Source organism: Rattus norvegicus, chromosome 13 (genome assembly GCF_021556685.1).
Source record: "Rattus norvegicus strain SHRSP/BbbUtx chromosome 13, alternate assembly SHRSP_T2T, whole genome shotgun sequence".
Classification (NCBI taxonomy): domain Eukaryota; kingdom Metazoa; phylum Chordata; class Mammalia; order Rodentia; family Muridae; genus Rattus; species Rattus norvegicus.
The window spans coordinates 69,467,109-69,485,228 of record NC_141546.1 but is presented as its reverse complement, the minus strand read 5'-3'; the positions used below and the strand labels follow the sequence as shown (position 1 = coordinate 69,485,228).

The 18,120-nt window shown below is 45.9% G+C and overlaps 1 protein-coding gene across 2 annotated transcripts in view; it reads left to right on the top strand.

Annotated features, from left to right (window-relative positions):
* Cacna1e (calcium voltage-gated channel subunit alpha1 E) overlaps positions 1 to 18,120 on the top strand; it is a 484,040-nt gene that overhangs the window by 164,953 nt on the left and 300,967 nt on the right. Inside the window, exon 3 of one of the 2 annotated variants that reach the window (XM_087581477.1) lies at positions 3,479 to 3,748. In XM_087581477.1, the coding sequence (XP_087437603.1) occupies positions 3,479 to 3,748 (270 nt within the window). 2 annotated transcript variants of the gene reach the window in all.

Here is an 18,120-nt window from a genome sequence, read left to right as displayed (position 1 = left end):
CTTCCTGACTCTGAAGCTCTGCTGTTCTGGGGGCTGAACCAGCACCTTAATTCATGTTCTTCTGGGCTCTGAGGTGGCCAGCTGTAGGGCTTATGTAAATTGGTCACTATATCAATCACTGATGTGATTTAATCTTTAAAAAGGTATCCACCTGGCAAGTTGCAATGTGAGAGATGAGAGTAGGAAGCCAGTATAGAAACCCATAGTTCTCAAAGCTCTCAAAAGCTGTGGCATTCAGGTTGGAGGTGAAGAGAGAAGATTGTGCCTTCCTCCAGCTTTGCTGCCCTTAAACCAAGCGCCCTTCTAAACCTATTGATACCATGATACATTCCCTCGCCCTCCGGGGACTGTTTCTTGAAGAATCCTAAGTAGCTTCATTTCAGAGCCATCCCTGATCCAGAGTGAGCTCTGCCTAGATGTTTGTGAAGCCCGCTGTCTGGGAATGCAGAAAGGCTGGGTTCAGCCCCACGGGGTCCCAACGCTGCCACATAGTATATTGTCTTGCATATTCTAGGCCTCTAAAGAATTGCAGCAGTCACAGGAAACCCAGCATATGGAAGAAAGAGGAAACAGAATCAGTACTAGATCTTTGTTTGCTGGGTAAAGAGACAAGGTAGGGGTCCTTAATCTTTCTCAGAAACACTTCTGGAAGGTAAAAGGCTAGTGTACCCTGTTTAGCAAACAGACACAAAGGCATGATGAGGAAAGTGTTATGTCTCATCAGAAAAGTGAGATTTAGAGCAGAGCCTGCGAAGCTATACAATCTCCTGGAAGTTATGAAAGACACATTATTTATGTCATCATCCATATGGCTCATTATTGAATCCCCAGTGTCTAAAATAGTGTCTGTTGTGGGGAATGGATGCAAAAATATTTGCTAAATGAATGGTTTGTATGGCTTCTCTGCAATGGATTATGGGTCTCCTGGAAATCAGATATTTTAGTCCCATTTTACAGAGTTCTGAGGCAGCCACTTGGTCTACGTGACCATCTAGTAACACTTCATGGTCACCCTCCTTTATTTATATCTCCCAATAAGTTTGTCAGCAAAGTGAGATAACAATAACAGGTGGGATTGACACACTTCCAACAGTAATTTGGTCTGGAATGGTCTCCGATGAATCCCAAGGTCAACACAAAGTTCCTGAGGGCATGCAAGGCCTGTGTTGAGACCATTTCTTTACATTTCTTTTACACAGAACCTCTTCCATCACTCTCTCTCTCTCTCTCTCTCTCTCTCTCTCTCTCTCTCTCTCTCCATTCTGATTCAACAGACATGTACCAATGCACACATACAGACATGCACAGACACATACGAGTAGGAATACACATGCCTCACACTCAGACAACACCTTATCTCTTGTCAGGTAATTTCACACAGTGCCTTTCATAACAGAGAAGACACCCTCCCCCATGTTTCCAACACTGGGGCTTTGGTCAGCCTTTGCTTGTGTCTTCAGCCACCCCTTGCCCTCAGCCCTTCCACCACTCAGAAAGGATATGGATACAACTACATGCTGAAGCCAAGGGTGAGCACAAATCAAGGAAAGGGTGCTCCAGAGAGTGTAGATGACAGGAGGGAGCAGGGGTAGACTGTCCATGGAGTCTCCTGTAGGCAAGAACTAGATTGTTAAACAGAACTTCTTTCTCTGGACTTTGAAGCTTACATTTCCTACCTCTACACCTCAGACTCTCTCTCTCTCTCTCTCTGTCTCTCTCTCTCTCTCTCTCTCTCTCTGTCTCTGTCTCTCTGTCTCTCTCTCTCTGTCTCTCTTAAAATGAAGTAGGATTGAGAATGTCAATGGACCTTAGTTGAAAAATAAAAGGTGGTGGTGGGTGGCATTTACTGAGGCTCACTGTCTGGGGACTGGAATATCTGGGCCACCTGCCAGGAGGTAAGCAGAGTCCAGGCTAAAAGGTTGCCTTGTAAGGTCCCTTAGGACCCATAGGACAGAAGGTCCCAGAGAAGCAGAGGGCACTTCTCTATGAGGCCTGTTAAGTGTTGGTTTAGGAAGAGGGCATTCTCTTTGCCCTGGGCATCCCTGCTGATGGTAACTAGGAGATCCGAAGCAGAGGCTACAAGATCCTGGGGGAGGAGTGTCCCTACCCTCCACTAGAGCAGCAGCGAGCAGAACCCTATGCAGGGCATTGCAAGAGGCACACAACTGGGTACCCTTCCTAGGACCAAGGAGAGCGTGTTCCTGGACAGGTCCTTGATCTGTTGCAGAGAGTCCGCAGGCATCACCAGCTTCAGTGGGCCTCTCTTTTTCATCACTTGAGGGAACGGCGGCGACTCTTCCTTGGTAGTCTTTAGTAAAACGAATCTACAAGCCAAACCAGCCTCACCACGCTGGACTCTGAGAGCCCCGCCCCCGCGTCCCTCTTGGCCACCTTGCTGCGCTGCTGCGCTGTGCTCTTCAACCTGCCCTGAAGCATCATCTCTGCTCTCTGTAGCCAGGAAGGCCGGGAGGAGAAAGAGCTGGTCTTTGGTGAGGAAGTTCGGTACGTGGATTAAGTCCTATGCCCTGCCATCGCTAGCTAGACTGACTGCAACCTGTTCCTCGTTGCGAGTGCTCGACCGCCCGCCCGCCCGCTCGTTCGCCTGCTCGCTCTCCCACCCTCTCCCCGGCGCAGCCGCGGATCGCTGTTGCATGCTGATCCTGGGAGGCGGCGGCGGCGAGCGCTCTGGGCGGATGCTGGCACTTGGGCTTCGCTGCTCTCTGGTTGCTGCTCAACTTCTACCCCAAACGCAGGAGCTGTGAAGTCATTTGCCCCTCTCCGGCTGGTTCGACTCCTTATCTTCATTTTTCGGGCGATGCGGTTTACGCAGGAACCTTAGTACCGCTCTCCCCCCCCACCTCCATCTCCCTCTCTCCAACCTTTGGATGCATCTCCGCTGGCAGATTTAAAGAGCCAAGTCTTGGCTGTGGAATTTCTTATGGACTCTCAGGGGCTGGCGTTCTAAAGCATGTCACCGTAACTGGCCCTCGTCTTTTTTTCTTTTCATTTTTTTTTCAAAGTTCTTTTGTTTGCATTTCCTTCTTCCTCTCTACCCCTCACCCCAGCCAATAAATCAGCAAACTGTTACCTAGCGGGCCAGTGCCTGCCTTTCTCTGAACCAGGTGGTACGTGTGCCAGAAGAGGAGCTATGTTTGAGGAGCAGCCTACTCCACCCCTCTCCGGTCCCTGAACACCACCCCACGCTGGCATTTTGGGGAAAATATTCCCTCTAGAAGCCCTACCCCCTTCTTCTTCTTCTTCTTCTTCTTTTTTTCCTTGAGGAATGGAGCTTCGCAGAGGTTGCCTTTAGATTCAACAGTTCAGAGCAAGGCTGAAGAGCCTGCAGGGGTCCCCAGAGGCAGTGGTCCCTGCGCCTGTGTGGATAAGGCTCCGAGCCTGCCTGTGTCTTTTCTGCCTCTTGTTGTGTGCGGGTGTTCGGCGATCACCTTTGTGTGTCTTCTGTCTGTTTAAACTTCAGGATGGCTCGCTTCGGGGAGGCGGTGGTCGTTGGCAGACCAGGCTCAGGCGATGGAGACTCGGACCAGAGCAGGAACCGACAAGGAACCCCAGTACCGGCCTCGGGGCCGGCGGCCGCCTACAAGCAGTCAAAAGCGCAGAGGGCGCGGACTATGGCTTTGTACAACCCCATACCAGTCCGGCAGAACTGTTTCACGGTCAACAGATCCCTGTTCATCTTCGGAGAAGATAACATTGTCAGGAAATATGCCAAGAAGCTCATCGATTGGCCATATCCTTTCTTGCCCACCATGACTTCCCTCTCCCTCTTTGCATTCCATCGGGTGAGGGGGGGGGGACACCTAGCATGGAATCTATTCCTCAACCCTTCCTGGTGCCAAAATTTGCCCCTTTGCTCAAGTGCACCCTACCTTTTTGCATCCAAAGGGCAAGCCTGATGCCCTGGAGACCTATTTGGGCACTAGTGATTTTCAAGGTAAGACTTTTGGTTTTTGGGATTATTTTTCCATGTAGAAATCTCTAGTGTACTCAGGTGCCTGGTGTGGAGGCATCTGCCTTTTTCTGGGCTTTGTCTGTTTCTCAGCCACCCCCAAAGCCCTAACCCTTTCAGAAGCTGCACTCCATGTGGTTTGGCTTACTTCGAATCTCAGGGATTCTTTCGTAATCAGTTCTCTCTTTTCCTCCACTTAAGCCAATCCCTCTGCTCCCATTCCTAATAGCTGGGAAGACGCTTGTACTGTCTGCCAGCAGAGAAGTTGAGGCTCTGGGAGGGGATTTATCAGACCAGAAGCTCCAAAGAGCAGGAGCCAAACCCATGTATACAGGTAGACAAACGAATACTCATGAAACAGGCGTTGGGCTAGGGAGTCAGCTAACTCTGGAGACCAAGTTTAAGTTCTACTGAAAGTGAGTGGCTGTCAGGGGAGGGGATCATGTTACCACCAGCCCAAATGGCTCAAAGTTGGAGCTCTCTTTTCAGGCAAAGAGGTGTGTTCATCCTTTCTTTGCCCTGGGTTGCTACTCTTGTAATGTTTGCCATACCTGGTTGCTCTCCCAGTATCCTGAGCCAGACAGGTCTCCTGGACCCGAACCCCTCAGCTGAGGGTCAGAGGTGTGCAAACAATTTATCTTTAAAAGCAAGGGTGTTGTTCTTCACAAAGAGTGGCTAGGTCATCTAGGGAGGTGGTGCTGGTTTTGGGGGTAAAAGGCCATGGAAGGAACACCTTTGCGGGTTTCACCAAGCTCACGAAATGCAGGCTGCTGATTAGGCAGCTTACTCCTGCTCTGCACTAAGAATTTGCATGCTCGACAAGGCCATTAGGAGTTGAGGGTGGTAGGGTGTTTTGGATATTACAGGAGGCAAGCCAATGATTTGAGGTTAGATGGGGGGGGGGTTGGCTTGAGGACAGGGACTTTGGTGCTTGTGGAGGCACAGTTCTTGGGAAGAATTCACCTGCAGAAGAAACTCCTCCTCTTTGCCTCTTGCTCCCTCCCCTCAACCTCAACCGTCCCCTCAGGTGTGCAACAGTGAGAAAGCAGAGGCTGGGGACTGGGTGTTCAAGTATTAGTTTGCAATGTAGTTCACTCCCCTCAGGGCCTGAACAATTCCTGCAGCCCCCAACCTCTAGTTTTTGGCCTTCCTTTTCTTTTTTCTTTTTTCCTCTTCAGTTCCCTGCTTCAGCTGCTTTGGGATTGGCTGGCGCACGGTGCTTCTAGGCAGCACCTCATTAGAAATGAGGGAGCATCTCTAAGCAGTGGTGCTTCCTGCTGCTGTTCACATCCTCCCACAGCCACCCCCTGGCTGGGTTTCTCCCTTTCTCCTCCTTGTTCTCCAGTTCTCACCTCCCCCTCCCACCTCCACAGAGTGCTTGGGTTGAACTATTTAGATGGGGGCTTGGGGCGGGGGAGGGGTCTGGCCCCTGCAGTCATGCCTGTCAGTGAGCTGCACAAAGCGGACAGATTGCATTGTATTGCACGCTGCGGCTGCAAATAGCTCTTCAGAGCGGTACTGGACCGATCTCCCAGTGAAGGTCCCCTCCCTCGACCGCCGCCTTCTACGGCTCTTTTAGATTTTCCACCCACCAGGTGCCTCTTTCCTGTGACCTGCTTAGGACACCCCCCCCAACCCGACAGCCCCCTTCTCCGTTTGCTTGCAGTAGACAAAGCAGCCTCTCAGTCCCGCAGATGGCAAAGTGTAGCAGCTCTCCTTGGCACCTCGGACAGCGCCATCAAAACTCCCTGGCTGGTCGCCGCTCCCTAGTCACCCGGTGCAGCACGTAGGGTACTTCCGGCTGGGCTCAAGCTCCGGGACTGGGACACGAAGCACGTTTCCCGCACCAAAGCCTTTTCCTCTTGTCACTTCTGCTGCAAAGACACGGGTTTTCCACCAGGAGCTTTGAGAACCAGGCGCTGCTAGGTTTTATGCATCCCCTTTTCTCTCCTTTAGCCAAAATGAACTAAGGATCGCCAAAGGAGAGATTCTGGAGGGAGTGGATTCCATTGTCATACTCAGTGCCTTGGCCACAAGTCCCGTCCCAGTCACCTTTGCTGTCTTCATACTTAGACATTTTACAGTTTTTCTACAGCCCATAGGCTGTTGTAGCCTGTTCAGACAGCATCTGCTAAGATGTTGAGGGGAAGCTGGTTGGATTTTTTCCCCTTCTGGTTGTACAGTGTAACTGACTAACGTATTCCCTCCGGTGGTGACCACGTGGAAGCATTGTGCCTCTGTGGGCTCTGCATTTTCTTCCAAGCCGCATCGGAGCCAGTGTCACCTTTCCTCCAGTGTCCAACATCCAGTTTCCCCAAATCTCTGCTTCACCTTTTGAGAATCAGTGTGGGCAGAAGTTACCTTTAAAGCTCTCTAATTAGGCTGCCTGAGTTCAAATCTCAGCTCCTCCAGAAACCCCAATGACCTTGAAAAGTTACTTCACTACTCTATGATTCAGTTTTCTTACCTGTAAAATCGGGGTGATGATAAAGAGTTAGTGGGAGAATTCAATGGGTTAATGTGTCAAGTGCCTGGAACATTACCTAATTACCCAATAAGCATCCATTATTATTAATGGAATCCTTTGGGGACTTCTGCACACCTGCAAAGTGGGGACTCATCATTCAAGGTGAAGTCATTTAGATTCTCGCATCTCACTGAGAGCGAGGAGCCTCCTCTGTATCACATGAGAGCATGTTCAAAATCCAGACTCCTGGGTCCCACTTCACAGTTGCTAAATCACACGCTGGCGACTAATGCATCAATAATTAACTGTACTCCTGGTGGTGGTAGTGACCAGTTTAACAACTACTTTGTTCGTTGTTGGGGCCAGATTTTCACAACAGGGACGTTGTTAGGAAATGCCGTTAAGACCTGTTTTGGTACTAACACACAGTCATTCAGGTGCAGATTTTGATTGCTGTGCACTACACTTTTTGAACTTTGTACTTTCTTTTCTCTTTCTCTCTTCCTTCCTTCCTTCCTTCCTTCCTTTCTTTTCTTTTCTTTCTTTTTTTTTTGTGTGACAGAAAGTCACGGAGGAACTAGGATGATTAGGTGCTTTCCTTACATGTCGTGCGTTTTAATTTCATTGATCTGAAAGGATGAGCTAAGTAAAAGGTGTGATTTAATTTGTGCTTCTAGGACCTGCTGACTTAGGAGAGCCTCTTCTTGCTCTTAATAGGGGTTGTCTAGTTCTGATTTGAAGGGAAATGTCTACAATAACCCAGATTTGACATGAAAGATGGTGGAAAGACAACAGCCCACTCTGAATGCATTTCCTTTTTCTTAGAAGCTACATCTGCATAGGGAGATAATTTTATTTTCTCACGATATTCTCTTCTGCAGACGATAACGTAGTCTTTGAAAAAATGCTAATCTGATTTAAAATGTGATATCCCATTTTATGGAGTTTCTTGCTTGCTCATCTAATAGATCTAACAAGTGTTCTTTCTTCCCTGGGCATTGGCTATTCTGAAAGCTACTTGCTGTCCATTTTACCGCACACTACCATTCTGCCTGTTCCTTGCTCAGGGATGGTTATGTGGGTAGGCACTTGGGGGTCTCTCACATAGTTTGTGAGATAGCCTGCCCGTGTTTGCACTTTTTCCAGGTCAGGGATGGAGGGACGGAATGGTATGTCTGACTTAAGAGATTCTACATCACAGATTGGCAGTGGGAGATTGTCTTTCCTTCACCCACTTGGTCATCTCAGCAGGCCAGCACTTGTTTCCTGTGGAAGGGAACAGTTCGGAGTAGGAAGATCAAATGTGGTTGCGGCCTTTGAGTGGATGAAGCTCATTATAGTGAACCTGGGGTTGTGCGTGTAGGGTTTCTCGTGAAGAATTTCAGTATCTCCTCGGAGCACTCTGGATGTGGGTCTGAGGCTACTGTGCATATCGCAGATTTCCCCCTTGTAAATTGTTCAGTGAATTGTAGATTTATTTGCAGGATTTCGCTGAGGATTACAGAATGTGTTAGTTCGCAAAGCTCCCGTTTTGGCATGTACTCCTCTCTGGTTGCCTCTGAATATACATGCCTTGTAAGATAGTAAACTACAGGCCTGGCAAGAAATTTGGGTTTGATGTAACTCTGGTGGATCATGAGTCTTGACTGGGGACACTGGGAATGGGACAAGGATGAAATCTATAATCCTGCAGTCAGAGGATGTGGGGCCCTCATATTTTCCATTGATTGTAGATGGCATGACTGTGGTTGGCACAAGGGTGTAGAATAAAGATCTTTGTTTTCCAGGGTTCCTGGGATTGCCTGTTTGTTTTGTCCTTTAGATGAGGTGAGGAAAGCCTGGCCATGGTAGCGCATGCCTTTTGTAAGCCTGGAAAGTGAGTAGGAATGGATGAATTCACAGGAACGAAATGACTTGAGGATGAAAACAAACTTATCTTGGATGTGATAGGTCAGTCTATTGGTTTGCATGCTGTTATTCCCCTCCCCCACTTTCCTGCGGTTACCTTCCTTTCAATAGGTGCAGCATTCAGTATGAACTAGAGGAGGAAGAAGACAATAAAGAGTGCAGGCCTCCCTTCCTCCCCAGAGATCCAGACTGGAACCAGTGGCTTCTTGTAACACTGCTTATCTCTTTAGAGCCGTTACCGTACACGATGCAGGTGCCCCCTACCTGCTTCTTTCTTCGTTCTTTATAGGAGCATCTGGTTTTCTTCAGACTTTGTGTTCTTATTTCAAACAAAAATGAGTCAGGATTTGCTAAGCTATCAGAACTCATGCAGACCTCTTGATTATACCTGTTGGCTGATCAGATTCTTGGTCTTCACCGTCCCCTGCTCTGGGCAATCACGGGACACCATCATCCCCCACTTCCCACATGAAGTCCAGTCCTGCAGAGGACATTTATACAATCTGTTTGTCACTGAGCACAAAGACAGGAAGGAGTAGACCTAAATACAAGGTAATGAGTCCTCTTTTATTCAGGGAGACAGAGGGCAGGTCTTTACTTCCTCTTCCAGCCCAGCCTTCTACCCATCATTTCATCCTTCTGTATGTCTGTCTCCTTTCCTCATTTTTAGGCTCAGCCTTTGTGAATAATTCATCACATGTGTGGGTTTTTCCTAGAATTTTCAGAAAAGCGGGGTCATTTGCCTCTGCTTAGATATGACAATGGTCTTTTGAAAAGGACCAGTATCAGAAACCAAAATCTTCCTTTAATGCCTCTGTTGTTTATGGTGAGACTGTGGTATGGGGAAAGGCAGCTTGGAGGACAATCTTTTAATCTGGAAAGCAAGGAATAGCTAGAATATATGTCCTTAAGAGGGAAAGACAAGCCACATGAAAGAAAACAGCAGCGCATGACTTAAAAGTCTTATCTGAGATATCCCCCTAATAGAGAAGTACCCACTTCCTGCCTTTTCTCGCCATTTCTATAACGACTGCCTCCTATCAGCCCTGTTGCTTTTGGGTACCTGACAAATAGGTAGCTGATTACCTTTTACTTAGAGATCATGGTTAAGAAGAAGGCATCTATGTCCCTAAGTATTTGCCACTTAGACTCCTCTGGGTAGTTTGGTATTTTCATGCTGGTAAATGTTGAGCCCCTGATCCAAGATGCAGGCTTCTATGAGCATTTTAAGTTCCAGTGAGGATTCAGCCAGGAATCGGGATGGAGTGTTGCAGAGGGGTCCACTACTGCCGCCGCCACCATTGTCATCGTCACGCCACATGGCTTTTAAAACAGTCCCTTAAAAAAAAAAAAAAAAAAAAAAGGTCCCGAGATATGAGAGCTATACAGCATTTGCCTTACCATATTCTAAGCCTACACAGAGAGAACTCGTGTGGGCTTCCCTGTGATGTCTCTAGCATCATTCTTAATCAAGGACAGAAACCACAGCGCAACATTTTTAGGCTCCTCTGATCTAGCGATCTCTCGTGTGTGCGGCTCATTTCAAGGAAATGTCTGAGACATGCCTTTGCTTGAGTGTTCTAAATATGTTTCTTTAATTGCCATCTCTGGTCATTTTTCCCCCATAAACTCAGATGAATCTTGATCTCTACAGCTCTAGAAAGCAGTGCAGGACTAAAAATTCTTACCTGAGAAATCCCCTTAATAGAGAAGTGATTACTTCATGGGAGTTGTTCTTCCCCCTGAGTCCCCCCATTCCCCAACACACAGTGTTAGATACTGAACCATAGACTTGGAAATACAGCACTCAGAGGTGAGTCTCAGGTTCAGGGATCTGTCCCTGTTATGTTGCTTCAGAGAGAGGCTCGTGCCATACCTGTGCCAGGTGTGGAGTCGATGGCCATCTCCGCCACAGCTGTGTGATCTCGGGGCTTTACTTTATCAACACCATTAGTCCTGCTTTAATGGTGTCTCTGATGAATCTGGAAAGTATGTTTTAGGTCTGTTTGTCAGTCCTTCTGACCTTCAGGGACAGAAATAGTAAGAGGGATGCAGTAACAGGAGTTGTAGCTGCACAGTGAATAACTGGTGAGTTGAAAATGAAGTGTTCTGGGTTTCGACATGAACGGAGCTTTGCTGGGGTAAGACTATATAGAATCATTGTCAAGACACGTGGTGTTGTGAGTGTCCTCCCAGACCAGGAAGGAAGCTCTGGAAACTGTGTGGAGGATTCATTAGCTTAGCTGTGAGTCGAGAGGCTTTTAAACGGTACCACCTTCCCCAGTTTTCATACCATTGTCGCACGGGGCTGGTCAGAGTCAAAAAAGCATGAAATGAATTTTCAACAGTTACTAACATCCTGGCAACTTCCAGCTGTGTGCTGTTGGGAACTAGTTTGCTACTGTTCTGTCAGCTGCCATTTCCTTCAGTAGGTGATTTCCATCAGCATCAGAGCTAATTCCTCATTTGGGTCCTTTGTGTTGAAGTCAGACGTGCATACTCTACCAGCTTCATTAAGGTCTCAGCTTCCAAACTTCAATTTGCCTCAGAATTACCTGGGTGGCTTTGTTAGAATACAGCTCTGTGGGTGCGTCTGGGTTCTTGGAGTTCCCGACCCAGTCAGTCTGAATTGGGGTTTGAGAATTCTTATTTATCAAAAGTCCCCAAGTGTTCTTGTCACTGGTGGTCTTGGAAGCTAGAGAGATGCTGCTCCTATCATACAATTTTGCTCTGCCTTGACATACCTTTAGAGAGATCTTCATAAGAATTGCTAATCTGCCAGGCAGTGGTGGTTCTCGACTTAATTCCCTGCATTCGGGAGGCAGAGGCAGGTTGATCTCTTTGAGTTTGAGAGGAACCTGGTCTATAGAGCAAGTTTCAAGATAGCTAGGGCTACACAGAGACAAAACAAAACAAAAAGCAAAACAAGGGAGCAAGGGAGATTATCCAGCCTAAATCTGCCTCTGCTATACTAACCTCTCTGCTGTTCACAGAAACTTATTTTTTGGGCTCAGACATTTTGAGGCTTCCAGATCATTCTACCAATGTAATGATGAGATCTTGGGGATGGGAATGCAGACTCTCAGTTCCATGACTGAGATCAGGCTCTTATGGGGATGGGCGCGTCCATTTTAATTCCAGCACCTAGCACACTGCTGGCACATGTCAAGTGGTGCATATTCTTTTATTGAATGATTTGTAATTAAATATGTTGCTGTTGATTTAACAAGCATCAACAAAGTGATTAAGCCGTCTCTAGTACTGCTCTGGCTGGGATCTGCAGGACTCGGGCACTCTGTGGTAGTTAGTATGAGGGTACTGACTGCTGGGAGAAAGTCAGGGGTCATTACATGGGGATTGGAAGTTATAAAAGACAAGTATTATTTCACAGTTTTCTTTAGAATTGCCTCAATTTCTATATGACCCACCGCAGGCTTCCCCACTGTTAAAGAAAATGCTGTGTTTATTATTTGGAATTTTTCTGTAAAAACTCTATTAATTGGCACCCAGAGATCTATAATGTAATGACAGTTGAGGTTTCTAATGATGGCCCCTAGGCACACAGAATGCTGGAGTGCTTTCTGAATATCGTCAATCAAGTGTCTATTGAGTTACGTTCAAACAGTCTGAATGGACTATACACCATATTCTGGGCTTTCACAAACTACAAACCACATTCAGACATAAATAGTTATCTGTTGCAACTCGTTAATTTTTAAATTATTTATTTTTATTTCATGTATTTTATTACATTGATGTTTTGCCTGCATGTATGTCTATATGAAGGTGTTGGATCCCTTGGAACTGGAGTTACAGACAGTGAGCGGCAATATGGGTTCTGGGAATTGAACCTAGGTCCTCTAGAAGAGCAACAGTGCTCTTAATCACTGAGCCATCTCTTGAGTCCTATGATTCATTAATTTTTTTTGCTTATCAATTTGTTAAATTATCACAGGTTTTCTTCTCTGGTTATAGTGGGTGACAGAGAACTCGTATTTATTGCTCTGAAAGTCAGCCCTTTTAGCTTTAGAGACCATAGAATCGGAGCTCATCCTGGTGTGATTGCTGTGATTTTGTGTGTCCTCAGGAAGGGTAGGCAGCTCAGTGGGCTTTACATTTGCTTGGAGAGCTCCCCAGTTGGCAAGCTGATGTTATACCCTATGGTGAGCTTATTTCTGTGCAATAACATTGAAAATGGCTGCCTAGAATTTCTAATAGAACTTTCACTAGTCATCTCAGCCAGGGCTGTCAGGCGATTTCTTCTTTGGACTCTGAATATCCGCCATTTGTGCCCGAACCTCTTTCTGTGTTCTTTCACCTGCCATTTTCTCAACAGAGGTCAAGGGATGCTAGACTCTAAAGATCTTATCGTGGGGTGATAGTATTTTTATTTTCTTAAGGGTAAACTTTACATTTTATTGGAAGTAACTGGAGAGGCTGTCTAGAAGGCCTCCAGGTGACTATCTTGGCAAACTGGAACTATTAGACTTCTTAGTACACTGTTTTTATGTGGTTTGCATTCAATACACATACAACTTTGCACTCAGTATCGGGCTTCCAAGAGTCAATTTAAAAAATAACGATTGTGTTAGAAAATTCCCAATGTTTGGATGGGTGCTGGGATACTGGGTGCCCAGGAAGCCCGTTCCCTAACTATGTACCACGAACCTTAAGTCTAGTGCGATTAGAACCCTTTATGAAAGGGCTACAGAGAAGTGTTTACCCAAGACTGACAAGTCAGACTGCCATGAGACACACATTCTACTCAGAGAACATGAATTCATTAGGGAGCCCTTGTCTATCTCCAGACAGGTAATGACAAAACACTCTCTGATACTTAAAATCCTTATAAGAACAAGAAATCAAAATTCTCCAGAGCCTCCATGCGTTTTCTTAGTCCTTTTGGTTTCCGCTGTGTAAGGAAATGCCGGTCCAGTTCACGGATTTCCTTGATGTCCTTGTGGTACCGCACAATGTTATAGATAAGAACTACTTGCAATGGCAGTTATGGTTTGATTTGTATCACCTGACAGGGGCATGCTACGTGCCCTTAAATTTTATCTGGTTTCGGTTAATTTAGATTTAAATATCTACACATGGCTAGTGGCAGGGGCTGCTACACTCGAAAGGTGTTTCCTCTGGGGCCTGATGTTTATTAACTTTGTAATCGAGCTCCTTGGGCTTTGATGGGCAGGGCACCTCACAGTCCACTGCAACCCACACAGTTCCCATCCCAGCTCCAGCTCTAGGCAGCCCAGTGACAGCAAAGGCCGCCATCTTTTACTGGGCCTCCAGCTCCTTATACCTGCCCCTCTATCTGTCTAGCTCTAGGATTGTCCTTAGAGGTTATTTTCTCTTTGACACCTTCATTGATTGCTCTTTGTGGAGGATAAAACCAAGCCCTTCTTCTGGGTTCCCTTTGAGCCATCTTGAGCATTATGTTTACCCTAACACTTCTTCCCTCATAACCTTTGTGTTGGTTGAAGATACCTGCAGAGGAGGAGTCATTTTCCATATTGCTTTTTGTAAATTATCAGAATATAGAACAATATAAGCATTATTTTTTTTGGTAAATATTCTTTTGAACTTTTTCTTTTGTTTGAGAAATAGCCTTAGATTCCTGACTTGAGGGTGTCATCCACGAAACTTACGATCTTTTCACATTAGGAGATGACAGAATTGTGCCTCCAACTTTACCCTCAGTTTGATCTTTAGGTTGCGGTCTGGGCCCTGATTTGTTTGGGGTACTTTTACCTCCTTGCTTGTTTCTGATGTTGCTATCCACTCTGTAGGGAATCTTTTCGAGTGGAAAGGAAAGCTCTATCCATCTTTGGCCACCAAATCCCATCCTTTCCACATTTAAACAAACCAACAGCCACAAGACATCATCTACGGGGAAACTGAGGCTAAAGAGGGTTAAGTTAACTTTCCAAGTCCAACCCCAGTGAACTTGAATCCAGAGGATGGGGCACCAGCAGTTAGCTGCTGCTTTTGGTCACACATCTGGATAGGACCTCTTCCCACTCTGCGTCACCTGTGGATTTGATAAACAAGTACTCTGAGAGTTGAGTCAAATAATCAATAAAAGTCTGGTTAGAACTGGGAGTCCCTTACGCTTCTCTTCCGTGTGTTAGTAAGTACTCCTCGACTGCTCAGCTTTTCTCAAATCCTTCGAACCGTTCTCAAGCCAACTGACACTTCTTTGTCTGTAAAAATACTGGGGGAGATATCCCCGCCACATGCTTCGCTGAAATCAACACATGTTTTCATGACTATTTCAGCTTTGTTCTGAGCTAGGATGCAGCATCTTGCCTTTTCCAAAGTCCACTTTAGGTACTGTTTTCAGAGTCTCAGGTGATAGTTTATTTTTTTAATTAGATAATAAAAACCCAGGAGTTGGAGTGGGGTACGGGCATCATTGAGTCTACAGCCCCTCTGATGAAAGTGTTGCTGTCAGGTATAGGACCCACCAGTCTCTTACTTAAAGCAGGGGAGTACATCCATGCTAAGGGTATGGCTATGGCTTCAGGTCTCAATTCCGCGTGGGCTGCTTCCTCGCTGCACACTGTGGCAACCTGCTTAACTCCACCTGTCTCAAAGCCCCCAAACATAACCTGGAAATAGTGATTGAGCTTATATGGCAAATCGTGTTGGATTTCTGTGGCGTTCAGTCGAGGCAGCCCATATAAAATACGTAGCTTAGGGATGGGCACCAAGTAATCCATGGATGACTCTTAGTATGACTTAATATGTAGTTAATTATGGATGATTCAGTATTAAGTACCTGCAGCCAAGCTTCCCCCTTCTAACGATATTGTCTCGCTTTCTCCTGACCTTTGGCAGATTTCTAACTGGAGTTTTGCCAGATATGGTCCACGTGACCTCTGTAGGCCCCTTCAGATACCTGAGCCTCAGGGTCTCACCCCTCAGCTCTGAGGACGTGGAACTCATTTCCCGTCAGGCTAACCTTGCAGGACAGTCTTAGGGCTAGCACTAGCTACTGTGGATGAAAGGTCTCTGCAAACACATCAGATATTAGTACAAGTGTTAACAATTATACAGTTCATAGAAGTCCAACATTTATTACCTTCTCTATGCCAGAGTGCTGGGCTTAGTGCTTCCCATAGAAAGCACGTTTTGAAATCATTCCTTGTGACCACATCCCAGAGGTGCTCGGTTATGCTTTCTGCATTCCGCAGTCAGAGGAAAAGGCATGGAGAGGTTAACTCATTTACTCATTAGGACACACCGAGTGAGAGCTGGAGGGCTCATTAGAGTTAACGCTTCTGACCACTGCAGACAGCGTTCGGTGAAAATCTTCCTTCTTGCTTTCTTCCGATTATTGGGTTCACATTTTTTTTTAAAAAAATAAAATTTAAAACATTCACATTAAAACGTGTCCTCGTTTGTGTATTTTTCAAATGCGGATTGGACACCAATACCTTTTCCCAGGACTCATTCAGATTTATGATGCAAAAATCCCAAGGAGCACTAGCGGGGAAGAATTTCTCCTGCAAGTTTCTGACGGAAGCAGATCAGGTGTTCAAAACCATTAACGGCCTTAACCAAACGTACTGGATTTTGTTTTCATTTATATAAAATTGGTAGACAGATATTTTGGAGTGCCCAACTGGAAGTATATATTATAGAAGGATCCCCGGGAAAGACAGTTTTACCTTGGCCGCTGGGCACATTCCCGGGGGTTACCAGCCTTCCTATATACTTTCTTGTTGGTTAGCTTTCTTAGATTTGCAAGGTCTTTGTGTTCTGTCAGCAAAGAGAGTTGGGATGAGTTTCTGTCAACTAAAGATGAAGCTTCTGAAGAGATCGGAGAGCTGTATGGGGGTTAGAAACTCTGAGCCTTTGGAAGTATGTCCAGTGAGCTCTGTGTATCCTGGAGGGTATTCTACTGGTAGAAACCAGATACTGATATGTGTGAGCATGTAGGATTAAGGGTGGACCACTTAGCTCCTGGCGACCAGACTGAAGTCTCTAAGGCAGTTATGGAGTGGGCAGAAAAAAAGTTAAAGAAACTGTCTCTCCATTCTGCTAACTTTGGATTGTATTTGCATGGAAATGAGTGTTTGTGAAATCACGGAGCCATATGGACGCACTGAGGTGCATTTGCTCTTCTGGTCTGCTGATAGAGGAACAGTTGAAGGGCGTGGGCTTATCTGGAGGTGGAGTGAATGGGTGGATGTGGCAACACAGGGAGGGGGGCTGGTCTGGGGAATATGGGGCTGTGCGAATGTAGAGGATTTCACAAGATGGCACCCCCTGATAGAGAGTTCTGTGTGCGAGCATTTACTTTTGAGATTACCGCCCCTCTTCATGCTCTGCGAATAGGGTGTTGCACCTCTGGACTGTCTGGTGACAGAGGGTAGAAAACGACACCACGGAATTCACAGGCCGAGGGCTTATTTTCCAAACGTCAGTGGACAAAGTCAAGGTAACGAAGCACGGGAGCAGATTCTAGGATATTAGAATTATCTAGAAGTTTGCAAACTTCTGTCTGAAAGGAGCTTTGTTGAGGATAATCTTCACAGTAAGGTAGGCCATTTCTCTTATTATCTTTCTTCATTTCTATCGTGTACTTTTAGCAGCGTTCTATAGAGGCTAGCCCCCAGGGCTGTAAGCTCTCAGGAACAGACAGAGGAAACTAAGCTTTAACGAATGCTTATAGACTGATGGTCACTCTGCAGTGTGTTTTTGAGACCTCTTTGTATTTAATTCACTGCTCTTTAAAGCTGTTGCAGGGTCACAGACAGCTGTGGTCTTACTAGCTCCGCTTGTTAGTCATTCTTTTTTTTTTTTTTTTTTTTCTCCATGTACCTCGCTATCTCGATGATGAAAGACTAGCCTTATGTAATGGTGTTTCTTTTTGGGATAGCACTGTGAACTGCTTGTGTGTATTTGTGGTACCCACTAGGCATAAGGCATGAGCAGAGAGAAGGACCACTAACAGAGTCAGAGAAGAGCAAAGCTCTCTTAGGTACTATGAAATGGGCCTGGGATGTCTTGGCTTGCATCCCCGGGATGCAAGTTTTGGTTGGAATTTTGAATCTTTGACTATTCTCGTCTTCTCCTGATCCCTTCTGCTGCGTGAATTCCACTGCTTTGCCCAGAAGTTTTGGTTTGAAAACACCAATTTTCCTTTCACCATTAGCATGTGTTAGTCTGTGGGGTTTTCATTTTTCAGCCCTCCAAACGTCTTCCTTGGTCCTCTCTGCTCCAGGGTACCTGAGTGGGATCTGTGGTCTTGTGGAAGTGGCAGTTTTTATGACTTTTCCTTGAACTTTTACTCATTGAATGCTTCTGCTTTTGGAGTTTTTTTTTTTTTTAAGTGGGGCCTGCCTGAGGGTGGTTCAGAGGATGCAGAAGAGAGTTATCTTGAAAGCGTGAAGGAAAAGCTTGTAGAGGGTATGAGGAAAACAGCCTTACGTTCACACTCAGGCTGCCACAGTAAAAGTTCAAATTTCTCACTATTGCTAGAAGCTTCCAGTCAACGGCACTGGTCATGGATTCCCAATTCTTGAAAATGTTCATACGTCTGACACCTTAAATATGTTCTGCTGTGCCAGGATTTCCAATATGAATGCTATCAATGAATTTTTTTATTTATAGGTTTACCTAAAGCAACTTCTTTCCATTGTAATAATGGATGGTCATTTTTTATCTCCCCTACTTGTGTTCCTAGCAGGTTGTCCCAGTAACATCACAGAAAAAGAGCATTAGAATTATAAGATTCTAAGAGAGATTCTGATTATACCCTTAGTTA